The sequence below is a fragment of the Alosa alosa genome, chromosome 21 (genome assembly GCF_017589495.1).
Source record: "Alosa alosa isolate M-15738 ecotype Scorff River chromosome 21, AALO_Geno_1.1, whole genome shotgun sequence".
Classification (NCBI taxonomy): Eukaryota; Metazoa; Chordata; class Actinopteri; order Clupeiformes; family Clupeidae; genus Alosa; species Alosa alosa.
In genome coordinates, this window is record NC_063209.1 from 23,151,233 (window position 1) to 23,174,743 (window position 23,511).

A 23,511-nucleotide genomic window follows, 5' to 3' on the forward strand; every position below is an offset into this window, starting at 1 on the left:
TATTCACAATTCCCCTTCTATTTGCCATTTCAGACCGTATGCACACAATACTTCACTTGTGTATTTATAGGAGCCATTAAGCTACTGTGTATGGGTTTCCACCGTTTTTCTTTCCAATTGACAGACTTTGTATTGGCTTCATACCTACAGTAAGGTGAAGATTTGGAAGGATTCCTTACAAGACAAAATGAAAAATTAATTCAACTGCTTTTCACACATGAAAAAAATTAAATACAGATGGGGGAAAAAGAGCCAACGGAAACTGAACAACAACAAAAAGAAACCAACAATGCACAGAAACTACCAGCACAGAAAAAATAAGGCACATGTCAACACAAAGACCGACTCCTCTTGGGATCCTCAGTCTCTCTCTCTCTCTCTCTCTCTCCCTCTCCCTCTCGCTCTGTCGGAGGCCTGTTCTCCTCTTCAGTGGTTCTGTGTTTAGCTGATCAGGAAGCTGACAAAACAGAAATCGTTCAGCGTGACTGGATGTGACAGGTCACAAGCTTGACTTACTTGACTTGATATACTATATGATATATATAATATATACTATATTAAGATTTGTATTATATTGTATCAGGTTTAGCATAGATAGGTTAACGTTTAACATATAACTAGCCTATCATACTGTTGTTAAATAGTTAAATAGTTACATTCAATTAAAGTAAAAAATGCAAAAACTGTTTGCACACACAGCATGTTTTGTACATGAAAGAAAAAGTGTAAACTGCACACAACTATGCCAAGACATTATTGTGCAACTATTTAATCAATATCGCAAATATGACAGTCTTATATATAGAACTATTATCACAGTGTACAATAATCAACATGAATTGAGTAATTACGCCTTAATGACACTATTTCTCCTTTAGCATTAGCTTGGCAATAAACATGTGGAGGAGGATGTTACCTGTAGGGGTATCCATGATATTTGGCTCTGAAAATGGACAGTAACCAGCTGAAGAAGAGCACCACCAGGCCAATCCCAGCGACGCACATGACTGGGGGAGGAAGAGGAGGGGGTGTCAGCAGACAGCTGATTGGTTAGAGCTCCAGGTGCAAAGCAACAAGACTGCATGCACATCCAACTTGTTCAATTACAGTGCACCATCAACAACAACAATCACTGGCCTTTCCTGTGTGGCGCAATATAGTAATCTCCATAACACATTAGTATACCGATTATTATGGTTCTGTATAAACTGATAATTCAGTGTTAATGTAAAGTTTACTGATGTCATTGTAAGTCTCTTTGTTAAAAAGCATCTGCTAAATACCATTAACCCCCCCCGCCCACGACAAATACATACATTTACAAACATTAATACATATACAAAAATTTAGCCTATAATTTAGTATGAAAAGTATCTTTTAAAATATGAATTGCTTAAAAATACTGCTAATTTTATGCTGTTTAACAAATGTATAAATTGTGCACTGTCGCTTTAAGACAGTCGCTTTAATTCACGTTTATTTCTCAATGATCTTCTGCCTGCTCCCGCTTATGGCTAGTGCTGTACCTACAGCTGGGCCCTCTCACAGTTTTTAAATGGTCAGTAGTGGGAACTACTGTTGCCTTCATGATTTCCTTTTAAAAGTTTCTTATAAGGAGATATCAATTATCAACAATGACAAGCCAGCTGGAACCTACGGCTCTCTCTCCCTCTCGTGAGTGCAGACGCATTCCCAATCAGAGCCATATAAAGGTACCTTTATATGGCTCTGTTCCCAATTAAATGGAGCGCATAATGTTCACGTTAGATCTGCTGCAAAGGAGAAAACTAAGAGTTAACTTAGTTTAACATGATGTTATCTCTATTAAACATGATGTTTTGACATTGACATTGCAAACGTTCTCTAAGGAGAGTGAAAAGCAGTTTGCAGTACGGCTAACCAACGTCGTCTCTATTGCAGGAAAAAAATAGCGAGCAGCCTGATAACCAAATGAAATGCTCGGCGGGCCGGATGAAAGTGCTCGGCGGGCCGCAGTTTGCCCACCCCTGGTTTATACAGTACAACAGCCAGTCTCTCACAATGGCCTTCAGTGGGAGGCAACTGCCTCTCCTACACTGTACGTTATTTTGCAAAATGTGCACAACTATGCAAATTAAAAATGGAGGCAACAGGGAAGAAAGGGAGCCTACTTTTCCTCTTGCCGATGTCCATGTCAGATGTTGCTGCTTCGTGCAAGAGGACCATTCCCAGAGTCACAGCGGCATCTGATCACCAGAATCAAGGAGCGTCCGTTTGGGAAGCACAGAGTTAACAACCACGGTAATAACATCATTATGAAAAATGTATGAAACTCGCCATGTGTCTGTTTCGCATTCTAGGCATATTACAGCAAAGGTCAACAACACACTGATGACGCTGAAAAGGCAATGTTTGGAAGTACTGATAGGGTCTTTGCATGGGCTGTTTAAAAGGATACTAAACAGGAGCACGATGTGGGTCTCAGCCACAAACTGGGCCTGGCTACTGCCATGGATGTAGCTCTACAGGAGGAGAAAGAGAAAGACAGAAGAGCCGTTTAAACGCACACTTGCACACACAAACTCATCCAGGCTGTAGCATTTGAATGCACTGAAAGCGGTGAACTTTTCATCTGTCCAATATGACACTCTCTGCTGTTCCACATGACAGCTAGACAAAAAGTGTCATCATACCACCCCGGAGAGTTTAGAGTTACAGTGCACATGGCCCAGATTTAAATTCATCACAGCTGTGCATGCCATCAAAGCGCCAAAAAGAGCCAAAGGGCCAACAGTAAAGTCATCTATTTCCTTCCCGTTTGATCATGTAGCACTCTCAGGGAAGCAGAGGGACGTCGCTTACCACTTGCCCGGTGTTGGGGTTCTTGTGGGCGTAGGGCGGCCCTCGGATGTGGTTCCACATCTGGCCTGATGTCATGATCAGCACGAAGCACTAGGGACAAAAAAAGATTATTCTCCAAGTCAAGAGTACTATTTTTAGTTAGCTACAGGAGCTACAGAAAACATACAACTACATTGATTTTGGGGGGAAAAACGTGATAATGACAGGACTGTGGGATGATGGAGAGGGAGAGGAGGAGAGGGAGAGAGAGAGAGAGAGCTCCTGAGCCAAGTAATATATACACACCAGAGCGGAGAAGGCCCAGACGTTCTTGTTGTAGAGGAACTCCAGGTTGTTGCGGCGCAGGTATGCAAGTCCGCCAATCACTGCCAGCAGGAAGCCGAGCATCAGGGGCCCCGCATAGTTCGGAGGGCGAATCACACGGATCTACAGCAGACATGGTCAAAGGACACCACACACACACACACACGCAAACACTTTTTTTAATTTTTCGTTTTTATGGTTTGCTTTTATGCAATACAGCAACACCAAGGGATGAGGGTTTAAAGATTATCCCAGTTGACCACCACCATCTTTAAAGAGGGCTCACGTCCACCCACATTTTCAACAAGCCAATTATGTTGTCTGTAGGGCTGTCACTTCAGTTCGAAAATCGATTGCACAATCGATCGGATCAACCAACACAAGTTTCGAAAACTAAAATAGGGAATGGATTTTAACCAAACATGTACACTATTCATTTTAAACAAATTTAACAAATAAAAAGATGTATGTAACAAAACTCACAAACAAGCAGAAAAAGAAAATAAAGAATTCCGAAAGTGCAGTAGGCATTCTGAAAGTAAAAAAAAAAAATTCCCACCAATTTTACGCACCAAAAACAGCTTATAGGCTAGTTTCAATCGGCTGCTGCTGGTATTTTGCCAAAAAATGGAGGACAATCAACCTGTGCGACATGGGAGACGAGTGATAAGCCCTAATAATTTGATAATTGGAGTTCGATATAGAAGCACTTTGGTCTGCAGTAATGTTTTTCATTGATGTTATGGCAGTCCACTCTGCTTATTGTTTTTCGAGAATGTTGTTGCACTCCTGTTTTGTCATGTTGCATGAAACTTCACGCCAATAAATCATCAGAGATATTAAATATCATCTCAAGCGCCCTCTTTACGTGCATCCTAATGCCTGTTAGTTGTCCGTGGATTGGCTATATCTGCCGTTGAAATTGGAAACGTCTTTAGACATGGAAAAAAGATTTTACAATCGATTCAATGAACACTTATGTCTCAAAAATCAAACAGGATTTTTTCACAAAAGTGACAGCCCTAGTTGTCTGTGAGGATTGGTGGATGTGTGTGTGTGTGTGTGTTTGTGTGCATGTGGATGTGTAAAGTGGTCTGCTTACATGGACATCGGTGCGGTCTGCCACCCAGCGGGCCAGCTGTTCAGCAGCAAAGCCTCGCACCTGCAGCTCGTAGGTGTCGGCACGCTTAGGCTTCCCTTTGGCGGGGAAGTTGATGAATGTGGGGGCGGAGTTCATGTTGAGCTGGGGGACAGAGCAGACAAAGAGTGGCCATTCTCATCATCAGTGCAATTTGGACCTTCAGATAGATAGATAGATAGATACTTTATTGATCCCCAAGGGAAAATTCAATTCAGTTTTCCCTTTACAGCTAAGCTCATTCAAATGGAAGGAGGTCAAACAACCAATAAAACCTATATGGTCGCAACTCATTCACTTGTTTGACTACAAGCAAATGAGCAGATGCTGTTGTTTGTTTAAAATTGTCAGATCCTATCCATTTAGTTTCTGTTTGCTTTTTTGCCAGAAGAGAGAGACTGACAGAGACAGAGGGGGAGATTACCATTTGAAAGACATCTGATCCTTCATCAAAGTCCACAGATGCAAAGAAGACTCTGTTGGTGAAGGCACTAGAGTACCGCCAGGAATTGGCCAGGATTTGGAATTCCTCATCAGCTTGTCTGTATAAAATATAGAAAAAAACATTCAAAATGTCCACTCATTTCACTATGTAGGTATTTTAAAATTAAAGATTTCATAATGCCTATTATACTACGGAAGTTTAACTACTTCTAAGAGACACATCACACTTTTTTTTTTTTTGCGGTCAGCCATTACATCACAGTCGCTCACCTGCACACGCCGCACTGTCTCTGGGGCTGCAGCGCGGTGAACATGATGACCACGGAGTAGTTCCGTGGAGGGGCTCTCACCAGCTTCCGGAACTTTTCCCCGTTCATGCGGATGACGGCGCGCTTGCTGGCCCATTCCATCATCTGGGTGACCTTCTCAGAGAGAAGTGTCTAAAAACAAGAAAGACAAGAAAGGGCCATTTTCCTGACAAAAACACACCATGTTTATTTCTAACAGGAAGGTCTGAGTTTTACCTGTCCCTTCAATTACCAATAATGTGGCACTACTACTTCATTGCTTATTTGTGTATGACAGAGACGTGGACAAAGTTGAATTATGCCACACAATCCTGATCATGCAGCAGAGTAGCAAAGGCTACGTACATGCATAGACCATTTGGTCAACATGCACATCCAAGATCAAGATCACATGGCTATTAAATTAATTGGCCAACATGAAATGTAGTGTCTTAAGTGGCAGAATAAGAGGCCATTATGTAACACTGAAATTACTTCTTGATGCGGGACTTGAAATGACACAGCTGATGATTGACCAAACATTAACGAATCTTGCCAGGCGAATATTTATCAGTCTGCAAATGGGTCACAATCCCACGACACAGAATTCACATAACGTTAAAACCAAGTATAGTCTACGATGTTAATGTGTTACTGGGAGCAAGTAGATCGGTTTTTTTATTTCTGTTTAATTCATTCATCTGTTCTTCACAAATCCTGGGTTGCAGGCAGCTTAACGTCATCTGCTGCTAACTGTCATAATCTATCGCTAGCTGGCTAGCAGCTCTATATAATTTGCTAGCCATTAATTTACTGTCCGAATGTGTTGCATGCAATTACAATAAGGATCAATAGATTTGCAGCAATGTAATGTTACACAGTTGCAAAAAGAAGTATCAGACAGAACCAATGACAGGTAACGTTAGCGCGAGCACTTCCTGAATAACACGAGTAAAGGGTTGATGTCCTGGTTAGCTGGCTAAGCTTCCTAGCTGGCTGACAAGTTAATTAGCTTACTGAATTGAATGAAGCACATTCAATTAACTGTATCATTCATAATATTGCAGTGGTAATACGTAAAGTGTCAATACCTCTTTCTTCTTTTGTCCATCTGAAGATCTTGCATGACAAAGTAATAGTAACAATGCTGCATACAAAAGTTTCGGAGACATTTCTTCTCACAATTTATCGTCAAAAAGCCACGACTCCAGGAACCGTCTGTAACTTTTCCATTGGTCGGTTACTCTCAGTAGTTGGCCAATGGTGGAGACAGAGAGGTGTCACAGATAACGTGCTCAGACCGGTGCATTCTGGGAATTGTGTATCTGATTTAATTTCCCAAAGATCGACTTTGGTTAGGTGGTTATTAAAAAAGATAATTTAAAATCTTTGTGAACTAACATTTGTGAATAACATTTTGATAGTTTAAGTGCAGCTGAAATAGTATGCTGCTAAACTGTATTTCTAAGGATCCCCTGATAGGCTAGTCTATGAATTGATTGTTTAAAATTGACTCACAGTGGCAGGCTATTACTACAGTTCCCATTCATCACAGATACAGCATGGTTTTATAATGAGCTTATTAATGCGCTGAGTTTCCCAATGAAATGAAAAAAGTTCCCTGATCAAAGTCCACCTTTAATAACCAGAAACTTCCGCACACCAGAGATCTGCATACAATGCCACACGAGGACGAGGTAGGCAATTGCTGAAATGTTATGGGATTATTTATTTATTTATTTTTAAAATTCTGACTGGATTAAAATAGCCGTGGGCATGTCGAAAAGCAGGCTGTAGCCTAAACTATGAACATATTATTTTCTTCCAAAGACCGTCTCGTTTTACAGGTAGCCTTACCTCTGCATCATGATCGCTGGTTTCTCTAACTACGATAACTTTTTTGCCATCATTTGCACTTGGCCTGTACATGTAAGCATCACTTTGTTGTCCGCAGGTATGGCAAGTAGCCTCCATTTGATTCTTGCCTGCACCTGCGTTTGCCTTACCTCACCTATGAGCGAGGGTCAGGTTAGTTGATGTAGAGAATGAAATTATTAATTTGTCCCAGATGTCCCTAGGCTACTTTGGCGTTTGAGTGTTTATGGTTAGGTAGCCCTAATGTATTTGTGAATTAATACAATTACTTTAGTTTTGTTTTTCTAAAGTGGACCAACTACACCTTACTGCTTCTAATGCCTTTCAGAAAGTTTACAGAAATGTGCCCATACCAGAAAAGGCCCATTTTGCTGAAACTTTTGACTCTGCTCCACTGGACAGGTGCATATCCCATTTTTCTGAATAATTTACTTTATATTAATTATAATCCACATTTATAACCCAATTCTTCATTAATAAACGACTTCACTATATGTCCCTCTGCCATTCTGAAGAAACTGGGTACTGTCCAAGGCAGGCAAAGTGAACATGGAACTGAAGTATGATGGTAGGCTACATAAGATACTTATTATAGCTTAAATTAATTGAATTCCACACATTGGAGAGAGATATAATGTGACATGACTCATGGCTGTTTTCGTCTCAGGGAACTGGGCTCTGGAGGAGCCTGATCATCAGGTGTTGCCAGGAAACAGAGGACTGGTGTTGAAGAGTCCAGGTCGTCATCATGCCATCGCTGCGTACCTGCGCTCCGTGTACCAGTTCAGGGACAAACCCCTCTGTTTGCAGTGAGTCACACACACACACACACACCTGACACAAACTAGCCACCACGTGCTGGTCATTCACAATGATTGTTTTGGAGTCACTAGTAGCTTTGCAACATTGTTATATGACAATAGGAGGGAACTTGGCTCCAGCATCTGGCCTGCTGTTTTGTTTTTTTAGTGGCTGTAAACATGCAGGCACATGCATCTGCCAGGGGGCTCCCTTCATAAAGGTTTTGGTCTGGGGGTGATGTGGGTAGGAGCCTAATACCAACCATGCAACCTACTTAAAACATGTGTCAGTAGACCAGAACTTATTTTAATAATTTTAGCAGAGCATTGTTGTGTTATGTATGACATATTAGCTCTGCTGCCTCCATGATTCCTTGATCACTGTGTATTGTTGTATTACTGTAATGGGAACGCAGTCCTTTAGTTAGTTGTGAATGACAGATGTATAAGTATATAGTATATATACTTTTTTGATCCCGTGAGGGAAATTTGGTCTCTGCATTTAACCCAATCGGTGAATTAGTGAAACACAAACAGCACACAGTGAACACACAGTGAAGTGAAGCACACACTAATCCCGGCGCAGTGAGCTGCCTGCTTCACCGGTTAGGTGCCTTGCTCAAGGGCACTTCAGCCGCGGCCCACTGGTCGGGGCTCGAACCGGCAACCCTCCGGTTACAAGTCCAGAGTGCTAACCAGTGGGCCACGGCTCACCACCAGATGTATGCACCTTTATACTTTCAATTATGTGACTGATGCATCAACCTACAGGTATGAGGTGCACTTCCAGAAGGGTATAGACTGCGGAGGAGCTTACATCAAACTGCTCTCTGATTATGATGGCCTCCGTTTAGTAAGTGTAAAATGTTATGACTTATAACTGTCTTATGAAGCTTGTGTAGTTACTTGTGAATTATTCGACTTAATTCCAGCCAAACAATGACTATTGCATACACCATCATTCTGATTTAAATGTATTTCTTCTGTAACACACTGGCTCGGAGTATGTACATTCAGGGGAGACCAACGCAGTGTTGAAATAATAATAAATGAATTTATTAAAGAAAGTTAAACATAAACTAATATTTCGGAATAACGATAAGGGTGAGGTGCAAATCAGTGTAGTGTTAGTTACGCAAAAGTGAAGTGTAAGTCAGTACAGAGACGAAGGTAACGCAACAAAATGAATGCCAAGCCGGGAGGAGGAGAACCGCCCTGGAGTGCAGACTGAGCCGATCTTAAATATCACTCCCAATCAGGCACACCTGGGCACACAGGGGAAACAAGCACCCAGGCACGTCAGTGCCAATGGGCGGAGTTAGGACACAGCGGCCTGGGCCGTAACATATCCCCCCCCCTTAAAACAGAGGCCCAGAACTGTGGGCCTCTGTCACTAATCAAACCCAAAATCCCCCTGTGACGATAAAATATACATAAATGAGTATATGCAACAACATTTCTAACTCATCCCATTATCGCCCAACACATCAGCATCCACCACCAACATACACTCTACCCTCCACCATACACTCTCCCAAGGAGACCCCACACTCACACCCATCACCACGTCTCACTCTCTAGCCCCTCGGCCACCTGGCCCTCGATTGTTCTGGAGCCTGAAAAAGTACTCTAAGAGGGACAGGGGTAGACAGACAGGACATAAGAAAAGTGAAACAGGCAAGCCTTACACAATCGGGGCACGCGACAGTGCATCCGCCATAACATTTTCTATGCCACGAATATGCCGTATCTGCAAATCGTACGGCTGTAAGAATAACACCCACCGCATGAGGCGTTGATTAGGGTTTTGCAGAGAGTGTAAAAATGTCAATGGATTATGATCTGAATACACAACAATGGGATGGACTCCACCGCCTACATACACATTAAAGTGCTGTAGAGCCCATACCAAGGCGAGAGCTTCTTTTTCAATCGTTGAGTAGTTAAGCTGATACTTGTTAAACTTTCTAGAAAAATAACAAACAGGGCGGTCAATCTCCGTCTCATCCGATTGTAAAAGAACAGCACCAGCCCCCACCTGGCTGGCATCAACCTGGATCTTAAATGGCTTGTCTAGCATGGGGACAGCCAAGACGGGGGCAGTACTGAGCAGCAACTTAGCATTCTCAAATGCCTGCTGGCATTCCGGGGTCCAGGCAAACTTTGCCTTACCCTTGAGCAAATTGGTGAGGGGTGCAACGGCAGTAGAAAAATTAAAACAAAAACTCCGGTAGTAACCGATCATGCCTAAAAACCGCATTAACTCCTTTTTCGTTGTAGGAGGTGGAAAATTATCAATGGCCGTCACCTTAGCGCGCACAGGCCGCACTTCCCCCTGACCCACTACCTTCCCCAGATAGACTACGGTCGCCTGCGCAAATTCGCATTTTGCTAAATTGATAGTCAAATTAGCCTCGACAAGCCTCTCAAACAAAGCTTTAAGCCTGGAGAGGTGTTCCTGCCAATCACCACTACATGTCACCAGATCGTCTAAGTAAACTGCGCATCCCTTAAGACCCGAAATCACGCGATTCATAAGGCGTTGAAAACTGCAGGGGGCGTTACGCAATCCAAAAGACATGACGTTGTAAGAAAACAGTCCAGACTGGGTGACGAACGCAGAGATCTCCTGAGCTCTTGCAGTTAAAGGAATTTGATAGTAACCCTTCAAAAGATCGCATTTGGTTACATACCTCGCTGCGCCCACACGGTCTATACAGTCCTCCATACGAGGAAGGGGAAAGGAGTCCGGTTTAGTGACCAGGTTTACCTTTCGGTAGTCTGTACAGAAGCGAAAAGTAGAATCCGGTTTAGCGACCAATAGACAGGGCGACGCCCAACTGGAGTATGATGGCTTAGCCAACCCATTACTAAGCAAATACTGGACTTCGTCATCTAAAACCTTCTGTTTAACTGCCGGCACACGGTAAAACCGCTGTCTAATTGGATTAGCCTCACCAACCTCTATATCATGTTCCATTAAGTTTGTGCATGACGGTACATCGGAGAACAAACTAGGAAAAGCCAAAATTAAAGACTTAAGATCACCCCTCTGATCAGCAGGCATATGACCTAACAGGCCATCAAGATTTTCCAACATCTCTGAATTTCTTAACCGCGGCAACAGGATGCAGTCGTCTGGGCCGACCTCATCCTCCCCCTCAGCTGCCACCCTCTGAAGAGAAGAGGTCGCACCCCCTACAGCCAGCGCAACCGAACTAACCGGATCACCAGGCTCCTCAGTCCTGGGTGACTGAGAATAGTAGGGTTTTAATAAATTCACGTGACAAAGTTGAGAGGACTTTTTCCTATTTGGTGTCGCAATCAAATAATCCAGCTCATTTACCTGACGGACCACTGTAAATGGACCGGAGAATCTTGCCCGAAAGGGAGAACCAGGCATTGGCAACAGCGCCAATACCTGATCCCCTGCACTAAACACTCTAGACTCGGCCTTGCAATCAAACACCTTTTTCATATGTGCCTGCGACTTGCAGAGATTTTTTGCAGCACATTGCCACGCCAAAAACAACCTACGCCTAAAACCATCAATGAAATCAATAAGGTTGACTTGCGGCTCTGACTCTTGTAGGCCATCTTTTAGCACAGACAGAGGACCACGGACTTTATGTGCGAAAACTAAATCGTTTGGACTAAAACCCAAACTATCCTGCGATACCCCGCGAGCAGCCAGCATCAACCACGGAAGACCCTCCTCCCAGTCGCGCTGGAGTTCCGAACAGTACGCGCGCAGCAAGGACTTGAGTGTGAGATGAAATCGCTCAAGAGCGCCTTGGCTCTGCGGATGATAGGCACTACTCAGATTATGTTTTATTCGAAGATGTTTCAAAACTTCAGCAAACATTTTAGATGTAAAGTTACTGCCCCTATCGGATTGAACAACCCTGGGTATCCCGAACACTGAAATGAACTGCGAGAGCGCCTTTACGATAGACTTCGTATTGATACTTCTCAAAGGAAATGCCGCTGGGAACCGGACTTTGAAGGAGGCAATGGGCCAACGCAGTCAATCAACAACCGCTCAAAAGGCTGGCCCACTGCTGGGATGGGACGCAGAGGCGCAGGTTTAATCGCTTGGTTCGGTTTGCCAGCAAGTTGACAAATATGGCAAGTCTTAATGTAAGCTGCCACCTCACGTTTCAACCTCGGCCAGAAAAAGTGCTGTAACAACCGATCGTAAGTCTTCTTCACCCCGAAATGCCCCGCTCCCTCCCCATGTGCTGTTTGTAAAACCAGTTCTCTATATTTACTCGGTACGACGCACTGAACCAATGTGTCACACATACCATTGTTAACAAGAATAAATTTTCGCACAAGTAAGCCGTCAATAATAAAATACCCCTTATCTACGTTCGGTAGCTCCTCTTCAGGCAAGGCCGAAGCAATCAACTCAGCCAAGCCCTCATCACGTTTCTGAGCCTGAATAAAATCGTCACGATCAAAGGATATAGGTAAAACAGGCAACTGAGGAAGAGAACGTTTACCTTGAGACTCCGTCGAGCCATTCACTACCTGCGCGCGACTTTTTGCGCGAGTCACCGCGCAAGCAGTGAAAACCTCGGGAAATGCTACGCCACACTCATCTGATCTTAAAGCCTGGACAGGCTCAGTGGTCACTACCAGAGATGCTGGCCCACTAGCCCACACTTTGTCTTTAGCAAGTAAGTTTCCCAAAATCACGTCAACGCCAGGCACTGGTAATGCTGGCCGAACCGCAACAATCACCTCCCCCTCCACCAGATCGGAACTCAATACAATCCTGTGAAGGGGAACGGACATGGATGTCATCCCAATGCCCCGAATTAGAACACTTTTCCCCGTGCTTGATTCACCAGAAAAGGGTAGAACCGATTCAGATACGAACGTTTCCGTAGCACCGGTGTCACGCAAGATTTTTACGGGTTTTCGCTCAGATGAACCCCCTAATGAGACGAAACCATCCGTGATGAATGGGCCGTAGCTCTCACCCACAGACTCATCCGCAACAGTGACCTCAGCTCTAGACGGCTCCGCTACAGGTGCTGCCGACCCCAAAGCACCTGCCGGGATAGCATCACCTGCTGGACAAAATGCCTTTCCCTCTATTACATTTTTAAGTTTATACGGTCGGACAGGAACTGCGCACAAACTCCACTTGGCCGGTTTCGCTTTGTTCTTATTTTTTGATTTCAACACTTCACAGTCCGCTTTCCAATGCCCAACCTCCCAGCAGTAATTACAGCGATCAGGATCAGACTTATTGCGCTCAGACGAATCTTTAACTTCTGATTTCGAATTCCAATTGTCATAAAAACGAGGCGGCCCATGTTCTTCTCCAGCAGAGAAGTGAGTATTAAAGTGATCTCTAGATTTAGCTTTATGCGTTAAAACATACTCATCGGCCAGCACTGCTGCTTCAGTAACCGTTTTTATTTTGTGCTCATTAATGAATGTAGCTAAGCGGTCGGGAACGATATTCTTAAACTGTTCCAATATCATTAAATCAACTAACTCCTCACGTGTGTTAATGTTAACTGAGGAACACCAACGGTTAAAAAACCCAACTAGGTCTCTAGCGACCTCAGCATACGTTTGACGGTCACCTTTCCTCCAGTTCCTAAACCGTTGTCTATAGTACTCTGGAACTTGTTCATATGCTCTTAATACCGCTTCTTTTACGCTCTGATAATTTTTACGCTCGGACCCCGACAGCACCACAAACGCATCTTGAGCACGCCCAGTAAAAGTGGTCTGAAACAGCAGTGTACGGTCTGAGTCACTCCACTCATGTTCGTCAGCAATACCTTCAAAAAGAGAGAAAAAAAAATCAGGCTCACGGTCATTAAACTTCGGCAAAAACCTAATCATATGGGACAGGTTTTTCTCCGTGCCCATTAACGACCCAGAGGAATCCCCGTCACCCCGCATTTTCCCTTCAGCAATTAATCTTAACCTCTCTCTCTGAAGATCGCTGTCTCGCTCAGTCTCTACTTGGCGTTGTTTAAGTTTTTCCAATTCTAAATCATGTTCAATTCGTCTTTGTTCTAAGTCACACTGTTTTTCATATTCTTGTTTCTTTATTTCTGCTTCTATACGCTTAAGTTCTAATTCATTTTCTTTTTCGCGTCTCTTTTCGTCGGCCTCTAAGCGTCGGAGTTCCAGTGCATGTTTTAATTCACGTTCTTTCACATGTGCCACATTCTCCTTTTCGCGTCTTCTTTCCTCTGCCTCTAGGCGTTTTAGTTCTAATGCACGCTCCTGCTCACGTTCCGCTCTCTCTTTCTCTCGTTCCGCTGCCTCGAACCGTTTCTGTTCCATTTGTAATTTTAAAAGTTCATTCAGCCTGTTGCTCAAAACTGAAAACCTGTTCACCATTAGGAGTGGAGGTCGCTGCTGGGCCATAACCACCGGGTGCTGGATTTATCGACATAATCATCAATTCAACTAGTTTGGATTTTATACGTTCTTTCAGTTCTTGCTTTTTAAGATCTTTTGGAATATGTTCGAATCCATAATGATCAATCACTTGACATAATTGATCCTTCGTTAAACTTTCCAACAAAACCTCCGATGGAGACTCAAAAAATTCTTCAACCTTCACTGTAGGCATCTCCTTTTCGTTAACGTTGATGTAACTAAGTGCGTTAACGTTAACGTTGATGTAACTGAATGCGACTCACTAATCAAAAACAATTTTACAAAGATAGACGCTATAAACAGGCAAACAATCAGGCACAGGTATTACAGCCACCCCATTTCCCCGATACAAGAGCTGCCCCGTATCTATCTCCCAAACATTTCCCTAAATATTTCCACCTCTAGTCTTCAGTATGCCCCCATACAATTGAGTTGCTCCCGCAACCCCAGCGCGTTCGACACACCAAAAACAATAAGTTAAAATAAAAAAGGCAAAGAAATAAACAGCGGTAAGCGCTTGTACCTGCAACGGGGGTTCACGTTAGCTCGGTAGGTCTAACCTACCTTCCACCCACTTAACAAAAGGCACCTGTACCCAATCGACCTGTAAACTGCGCGTCAACCTTGCAGCCAAAGAAACGCACAGGCTGCCAGGCTCCAATGGCTCCCCTCCTCCACGGCAACCCAAAACAAAGCAAAACACAAACCAATCAAGAAATTACCAAGCAATCAATTTAAGTCACTAATCCAAACTAACCACTTAGCTAAACAAACAATTACTGCGTGGTACTCCCCAATTTCGAAAACACGTTTTTTCTACAACAGGTAATTTCCACTTAATTAACTTGACCAACAAATTAACTTATTTTGTAACCACCAGACGAGTTAGCTCAAAAAAATTACGTACCAATTCCGGAACACTCACGGCTCGAGCCCCCACATGTAACACACTGGCTCGGAGTATGTACATTCAGGGGAGACCAACGCAGTGTTGAAATAATAATAAATGAATTTATTAAAGAAAGTTAAACATAAACTAATATTTCGGAATAACGATAAGGGTGAGGTGCAAATCAGTGTAGTGTTAGTTACGCAAAAGTGAAGTGTAAGTCAGTACAGAGACGAATGTAACGCAACAAAATGAATGCCAAGCCGGGAGGAGGAGAACCGCCCCGGAGTGCAGACTGAGCCGATCTTAAATATCACTCCCAATCAGGCACACCTGGGCACACAGGGGAAACAAGCACCCAGGCACGTCAGTGCCAATGGGCGGAGTTAGGACACAGCGGCCTGGGCCGTAACACTTCCTTTTATAACATCATCCAGTTCTTTTACAGCACTTGGATGGGTTCTGACCTATCCCTTTCTTTTACGACATCCCAGACCCAGTTTAATGATGCCACCCCGTATACCATCATGTTTGGACCAGATAAATGCGGTAAAAGCCATAAGGTCCACTTCATCTTCCGTCATCGTAACCCAGTAACGGGGGAGTATGAGGAGAAGCATGCACGGCAGCCTGACGTGGATCTGAGCGATTATTTCAACGACCGCAACCCTCATCTGTACACAGAGAGAGAGAGAGTGAGTCTGAGAGAGAGAGAGAGAGAGAGAGAGGATCTTGTTCATAAACCTGAAACCTCAGTCAGGAAATTGATGTTTAAAGTGGCTCGATGCAGCAGGTTTACTGATCCATGACACACACCTGATTCTGCATGCATTGTCTTTCTGATTCACACAGTTCTTGGGATTTGAATCATTAAAGTGAGTGGATCAAAGACCTCTGTGATTACGCAATAAAGGCCTTTTGTGCATCACTAATAGTGCCAATCATAGTGAGTACTTCCTGGTCTTTGTCATCTGCTTAGCTTGGCATGATCCCTTGAGCAGTAAATGTTCTAATCTAACAGTGTTCTTTCATGCTTCCCAGGCTTGTATCCAGATAACACCTATGAAATTCTCATCGACCTCACGGTCATCAGTAAAGGCAGTTTGCTGGAGGACATGGACCCTCCGGTGAATCCTCCCAAGGAAGTGTTGGACCCTGAGGATACTGCCCCAGAGAGCTGGGATGACAGACCTTACATCCCAGACCCCACAGCCATCAAACCCCAGGACTGGTGTGTCTACTCATAGTCTCATACATCCCTATTCCAACAAAATAAGATAGCTGGCAGTAATGTTTATATCAGGAGAGGCAGTAGGTTCTAGGGATATATAGCCTCTTTTGTCAAAACTTTTGAAAACGTTTGTCAAAACAAATCTTTAGCAAAGCCAAATCAAATTTTCATTTAAACACTTCAGCCACCCAAATGCAACTAATTTCTGTTATAAACCTGTAATGACATGACACAATTGTTTAGAGAAGAATTGTCACGTGGAAGAAGTGAACATGCACAACACAGCTACACAGCTTTTAGTCTCCTGTTGGCCTGGAGCCTTCTGACCGAGAGTGACATTCTCTCTGTCTGCTGCAGGGACGAGGAAGCCCCAGAGTTCATCCCTGACCCTGCGGTCCAGAGACCGGACGGCTGGCTGGAGGGGGAGCCGCCCTTTGTCCCTGACCCCGAGGCGCAGCCCCCAGATGACTGGTGAGTCAGCCAGCCAGACAGAAAGCCTGCCAGGGCCAGTGCCAGCCACACATCCCCTCATGAGATCACATCACTGCCGACTAGTCATACGCCTCTGAGCACTTCCTGTCAGGGTTGTGTATATTGCAGAATAACAGTGCGAGCATGGACTGAGCATGTGATCTGGGTTGTATGACTTTTTTTAGTACCCATAGACCTAAAATGGTGGTGCATTGTATGGAGCTATGAAGTACTACACTTATGTAAAAGCAGTTTCAGAGTATCAGAATGTTTATCTACACTGTAAAAAGTTTAACGTAAACTTTACAGCAACTTGCTGGCAGCAAATAACCAGCAAGTTGCTGTATTTCACTCTACAGTACACCTACTGTATATGAAATCACAGTACCTATGCCTGATACTGTAAATGCAAACTACAGTAGTACTACCAGTGCTGTAATGTATACAGTATTGAATTGTCTACCGTATTTTTAATCACAGTACTTATGTATCATACTGTAATTTAGTACAGTAGTAATACCAGTGCTGTAATATTATATACAGTAATTTTGGGAAATTCATATCCTGCTTTATCTACAGCCAGGATAAATTTGACTAGGCCTAGGTATGGTTTAGGCTACACAAACTTGCATAAATAACCATTGACAACTTGTTATCAGTTTGAAAAGCAAGTACATTTATTCACTTTTTTCGTTTAGAAATGTTCGTGTGCTGCATCCTAACGTTAGACCAACGGTTGCAGTCAGCCTGATCCACCACCAGTAGCAGAGTGAAGCAGCACCTAGCAGAAATAGAAGAAAAAAAGATAAACAGTGTTAGATAACAATTTCAACTGAAACTGAAGGCTACTTACAAGTGAAACTTTAGAATAATCATTTATATTTATACTGTATGTTTTTTTGAGTTTACTGTCAAAATGCCAGGCTGAAGATGGTGTTAGCATAACTCAGTTTTCGAAGGTATATTTAGCTGCTAACGTTAGCCAGCTGGGTGAGCTCATTGATGATGTTTGCTTGCAGCAACACATAGATATATGTACTGATTACGATGAGTTAACGTTACATAAGTTAGCTGGTAGCAGCTAAACCCCCACGTTAACGTTAACCAGCAGCACATCATCTTCAGCCTAACATTGTGACAGTAACATACTAGGCCTAGCACTACTAGCGAATGTTTTATATAAATTATATGAATATAATAAACTGTAACTTACTGAGAACTAAGGTAGGCCTAATATAAATGAGACTGCCAAAACGTTAACGTAACATAAAACATGAACGTTAATGCCACCTTCACAGCAACAGCAACTATGATAGCTAGCCTAACGTTAGAAGCTACTTACTTAGTTGATCCAACAAGCATGGATGAGTTTGTAAGTTAGACAGTACAACGTACATAGACTGTACACATGCCCGAATTTAATGTAGTACAATTTCACAATGAAACATTAACGTTACATAAATAAATGCTTGCTTACCATTAAGGTGGAGCTGCGAACTTGTCAGAGTGCTGAACACCGTTGGTCTGACTGACTGAACTGTTACTCAAAAATGATCTCCCGCCGCCGGACAGTTCAAACGTCGTCGCGCGGTGCACGTTTCAATCACCACGTCAAAATTTCCCAGTAAACCATATATCCATGACTTTTCAATATATTTTCAAAATGATGATTTGGATGGAAAATCCAACATAATATCAATGTCACCTTGCTATCTGGGAGCTTAACTTTGTATTTATGTGCAAAAAGAAAACAGAAAACCCCAACTGATTTTCCGCCATGTTTTTTCAAAATTTACAAAAAGCTGGGAGGGAGGAGTCAGATTTATTACTGTGTTATGATTCGCAGCAAATTTGTATTACTGTAGTTTGACTATTTTTGACCATAATTCATAGCGAAACTACAGCAACATACTGTATTCACAAATACAGTACACATTTTTCTCAAAAACAGCAGTGATGCTGTGAAAATCACAGAATCTTGTTACAGTGTAACGTTGTGTTTTTGTCATTCCTGACATAAGCTTAGTATTATTTTTTTTGCCTCTTCTATGTGATGGTCCCTAATGGAAATTTGGCAACACTAGCTTATGTGTTTGCATATTACATGTAAAGAAACTAAAGCACATGCTAAGCGCTCTCTCTCCACAGGGCAGAGGAAATGGATGGGCAGTGGGAGGCTCCTCTGGTTCCTAACCCTTCATGTGCTCATGCTGTTGGCTGCGGTCCCTGGACCCCACCGAGGGTCCACAACCCTGCCTACAGAGGGAAGTGGAAGCCTCCTAAGATTGACAACCCAAATTATCAGGTACAAGCTACAGTCACAGAATGCACTGGAAACAAGATGTCACAATGAAGTGTTGCAAAATCCATGGCCTTTTGGAATCAGTCATGTGGGTAGCTAAATTTATGGTGAATTTCAAGCCCAGTGCTTTTGCAACATGGACAACATAAATTGGTTGTCAGTATTTTGGTTGGAGTGGGGGCAGTGCATTTATTTGTGTGACTTTTGCACTCATTTCTGTCTGCTCTCCACACCATTTTGCCTGTATTTCCTGGTACTCAGTTACATATATCGCTGAGGTTGTAGCTTTCCCTGTTCCCACTGGGTGAGTGCAAACAGGGCAGAAATGTAAATGCCTTCTTTGTACTGTAAGCAGCTGTACATGAAAGTGTCTGCAACATTATTAAATGTAAATAACCATGTCTGGCTCTGCTTTAAGGAATGCAAGCAGAACACATAACAGTGGTTGCATTCATTCATGCAATGCACATTTGTCCTAAAAAGGAAAACTTCCTTCTTCCTTTTGTTTGTGTTCATTATTGTTTGCCACTACATGTTTGCAAACATGTTTGATGATATTTTATGGTATATCTGGCCATTATGTATCAATACACAGAGGCCAAATATTGATGCATATTTTCAAACACAGCAAAGTTCAAAACCAATTTATTCACACAACTGTGCTGGTCTTCCAGAGCATCATTCACTACCCTCTGCCTTCTTTGTGGGGGTTCTTGGTCACAGCAAATATTCTGATAATTTTGGATAGTGAATTTGTGACCTTGTGATTCTCATCCCTAAAAGGGGGCCTGGCAGCCTCGCTCGATTCCAAACCCCGGCTACTTCGAGGACCAGCACCCCTTCAGGATGAGCCCCGTGGCAGCTGTTGGCCTGGAGCTGTGGTCTCTGACCGCAGGGATTCTGTTCGACAACTTCCTGCTGTGTAGTGACCTCAACACAGCCAACCGTTGGACTCAGGACACTTGGGGGCAAAGGCAGACGGTAGAGAACTGTCGGTAACACTTTACTTGACAGTATCAACATAACAGTGACATGGCACTGTCATGACACATAAACCCTAACTCTAACCTCTAACCCTAATCCTAACCCTAACCGTAACTCTAACCCTAATCTTAACCCTAACTTGACAAAAAACAAATGACACTTAATGACAGAAACGTTATGTCATAAACTCATAAACTCTTATAAACTCATAAGACTCACTCTTATGTCGATACTGTCAAGTAAAGTGTACTGAACTGTCACTGAACTTACCGCGCAATTTCAGTGTGACACAACATTATTACTGTGGTCCAATGGAATTTTAAGGTTATTGCCTGAATAAGTTATAACACATAAAAGTGTTTTCAAAGGTGAAATTACAGTATTGTCATGGAGAGTATTTTCACAGCTTCAGAACAGAACATCAGTTATATCAGTCAAAGACAGTATAAATTGAGTTGATAGGCTACTTGAACAATGCTGAGATTCCAAACAAGCCTTAAGATATTTGGAAAGTAGTGTATGTTAATGTTTAATGAGTTGAATGGAGGCCTTAGGCCAGGCCCTGTGGTTTACTGGCATTCCACATAGGAGCCATTATTGCCTAAGAGGCAGACACTGGAGAAGTGTGGAGAAAGTGTGAGTTCTGACACACTAAACTCAAATGGCTGTGTGTGTGTGCCTTTGTGTGTAGTCATATCATGTCCCCTTGTTACTCTTACATATAGTACATGGGTTCATACCATCAAACCCTTTATATATGCACTGTTAGCATGTATTAGGAATCATTTTTGAAACACTTTTTTTATATATTTAAAACACGATTTTATTTATCTGAACTAATGCCTTGCCTTCTTCATCCAACAGCCTGGGCTGCTTGAACAGCTCATTGTGGCCACAGTGAAGCGGCCATGGCTCTGGGGGGTGTACGTCTTCACCGTGGGCCTCCCCATCATCCTGTTTATCAGTTTCATGTGGCCTGACAAGGTGGGTCCCATGAGTGTGAACATGGAAACAGAATCTCATGGTTTAATTTCCACAGACTCTCACTAAGCATGCCTTCTTAGACTATAAGAGGATTAAGTAAACTCAAGGAAGTAGCCTTGACTCATATTTCACATGACTAGAAAGAAGAAATTGTATCTATTTATGAAAGTCTTATATATTCTCCATCACAGTTCTCATAGCAAACAAGATGCATGCATCTAAATTAAAAAAAAAGTTGCTTAAGCAACTTAGATCACTATGTCTCATCCCGTTCCCTTGGAGAACCGGAGTTTCAAGGAAACCAGGCAATTTATAGAATGTTTGTTTGTCATTGCAGCGATTTGGTCCCCCCAATCAGGATTATTACTACAAAAAATCAGACGAACCTCAGTCTGACAGCCCGCAGGATCATGAGGTCCCCCCTACCCTGAAAGACTATGGTGAGAGCATCATTCAGAATTGTGCTTTCATGGCCACGGATCTTTACACACACACACACAAGTATTTTGGAATCAGCTGTTGGAGCCATATCATATCAACTGCCTTGTCTCTGGGCCTCTGCTTGCTGGAGTGCTGGAGCATCACATTGTTAGTGTGCAGTGGGATGCACTAGTAGTGGTGGACACATTTGTAAACAGAATACATTTCCATGTGAAAATTGTTTGACAGGCAAAATAGTTTGACTTGCACAGCGAAATCCAAGACTACGGTTAGAATTAAGTAGGGGCGCAAGTGTCATGTTTGTGGCTGTGTAACAATAAGGTGCCTGGCTGTGTGTTTCTTTCCAGGAGTGACAAACAGAGTTGGCCCTAGAAAGAGAGAGACCAGAAGGGGCCAGAGAAAGTCAGATTTGGAGCTCAAGGTAAATGCGGCTTACAGGAAATAAACCTCTCAAATATGCAGTTGGTACAAGTCTGTTTATAGCGACCGTGTATTTATGTAGTCACTGATTTACTTTCAGGTTACAGAGTGATGGTGACTTCCTGCCATCTTCAAACAGCTCTTAATGTTCTAACAATAAGCCATCTGGATTTCTAAAAGGGGGAAATTGAATAGTTATTGCAGCGGTCTTGCCAATATTACATTTGTTTCTGTGTTGATTTCCAATGCCAGTGATGAAAGGAAGTCAGATGTGCAACCTGAAAGAGCATGAGATTTGTGAATCAGATATACAACCTGATGAAGAACCTGTCCGTTTGGACTGGTTAGACCACTGTGAATGCTGTTCTGGGCAAGACTGAACCAATAAAATGTCTGTTTTTTGTGATCCTGGTGTTTAAAAATATCTCGTCTCGTAGTGTCTTCTTTCATGCATCCTTCAGTTTCAATTCCTCAAAGATGAACTGAAATCGGTAATGGCATTCTCTTCTAGTTACCTTAACAATATACGTTTAATATTAATCAAGCTTACTGATCAAACCAGAAGGTCAAACTGTATTTACTATTCTTTTTTATTTTCTTTTAAAATTTTAGATAGACAATCTTTAAATAATTACATGATTATAGACATCATGGCAGGAAGCAAAATGTATAATGTAAAAAGTGCATTGTTGGAAAAAACAAACAAACAAAGGGACAAGGCGACTGAAAATTGTTATCTCCCAAAACACCCAAACAGTGCTTGTCGCCATGGTGACAACAACTCATCTGGCTTACCAGTGTTCTGATACATGTCTCTGAGTGCCACAGACAAACCTGCATCTGTACTTACAGCCAAGCTCAATATGAGTCCAGGCCAACAAGGTAAAATGGCATTGGGCGGAAGGAGGTCTCTCACAGGATGCTTGTGTTGAATGCATTTCTAATGCTCTGAGGGGACTACCATCATGCATGCTGATCAAGCATCCTAATTTTACAATTGATTGGAAAAGACTGAAATTTGGCGCTGAGGTTCAGAATACAAGTTCTGGCTTATTACCCAGGTTTTCTTTGTAAATTCTAAAAGACAAGAATTCTGAATTATAGGTGACTGGCAGGGGTTCGGAGCTTGTGTTGGCCCATAGTTTGAATAATGTACCGAACACATTAATTCACATTATGCAGAAAATGGAAACTTCAGAACAGTGCCCTCTTGGGACTTTGATTAGCATATTTCACAAAACTGTTCTTCAAACATATTATTTTCGGTACAAGCTAAGATTAGAAAGTTATGACTTGTGCCTTGGCACAAATGCTCTGTGAGAAAAAAAGCCCTACTTGGTTTTCTAAAGGGAATAAATGATGGCTACACTTACTAATAGCAAGGCTCCTTACATTTTATGATATAAAAATCATATGAGGTTTAGTTGGTAGAGTTGCAAACTCAGACTCCAAAATAAGTCTATTAAACTCGACTAAAATCAAAACCTATTGGCAAAATGGCCAAGGGCAACATTAACAATCAGACAGGAAATGTGTGCTTTCTTATATCTCTGGGCACCCATAACCATTAACAGTGACCATCCCGAGCAGAGACCGAATGTTACTATGATCTCTGACACTACGAGTGACAAAACCGATCTCTTGTGCACATGCTCTCCGGTAGTAAGCAAGTCAAGTGATCGCT

At 42.6% G+C, this 23,511-nt stretch overlaps 2 protein-coding genes across 2 annotated transcripts in view; one reads left to right on the plus strand and one right to left on the minus strand.

Moving 5' to 3' along the window:
- The window catches only part of magt1 (magnesium transporter 1), a 6,444-nt gene extending 198 nt beyond the window's left edge, over positions 1-6,246 (minus strand). Inside the window, exons 1-10 of the mRNA XM_048231344.1 lie at positions 6,105-6,246; positions 4,997-5,166; positions 4,707-4,824; positions 4,247-4,387; positions 3,127-3,267; positions 2,842-2,931; positions 2,438-2,501; positions 2,151-2,225; positions 917-1,007; positions 1-457 (exon numbers count right to left, since the gene is read on the minus strand). The exon at positions 1-457 is cut by the window's left edge and continues 198 nt beyond it. Of these exons, the coding sequence (XP_048087301.1) occupies positions 442-457; positions 917-1,007; positions 2,151-2,225; positions 2,438-2,501; positions 2,842-2,931; positions 3,127-3,267; positions 4,247-4,387; positions 4,707-4,824; positions 4,997-5,166; positions 6,105-6,185 (987 nt within the window). The 5' untranslated portion in view covers positions 6,186-6,246 and the 3' untranslated portion in view covers positions 1-441. The remainder of the gene's footprint in view (positions 458-916; positions 1,008-2,150; positions 2,226-2,437; positions 2,502-2,841; positions 2,932-3,126; positions 3,268-4,246; positions 4,388-4,706; positions 4,825-4,996; positions 5,167-6,104) is intronic.
- A 351-nt stretch (positions 6,247-6,597) lies between these two features.
- LOC125286388 (calnexin-like) lies at positions 6,598-22,251 on the plus strand. Its single transcript, XM_048231433.1, has 15 exons — positions 6,598-6,710; positions 6,968-7,041; positions 7,217-7,290; positions 7,404-7,456; positions 7,556-7,697; positions 8,460-8,541; positions 15,489-15,693; positions 16,036-16,225; positions 16,583-16,696; positions 18,845-19,001; positions 19,782-19,979; positions 20,847-20,966; positions 21,304-21,406; positions 21,755-21,828; positions 21,910-22,251. Exons 2-15 carry the CDS (start codon positions 6,970-6,972, stop codon positions 21,937-21,939), a joined length of 1,614 nt encoding a protein of 537 aa, XP_048087390.1. The 5' UTR covers positions 6,598-6,710; positions 6,968-6,969; the 3' UTR covers positions 21,940-22,251.
- Positions 22,252-23,511: the final 1,260 nt, after the last annotated feature.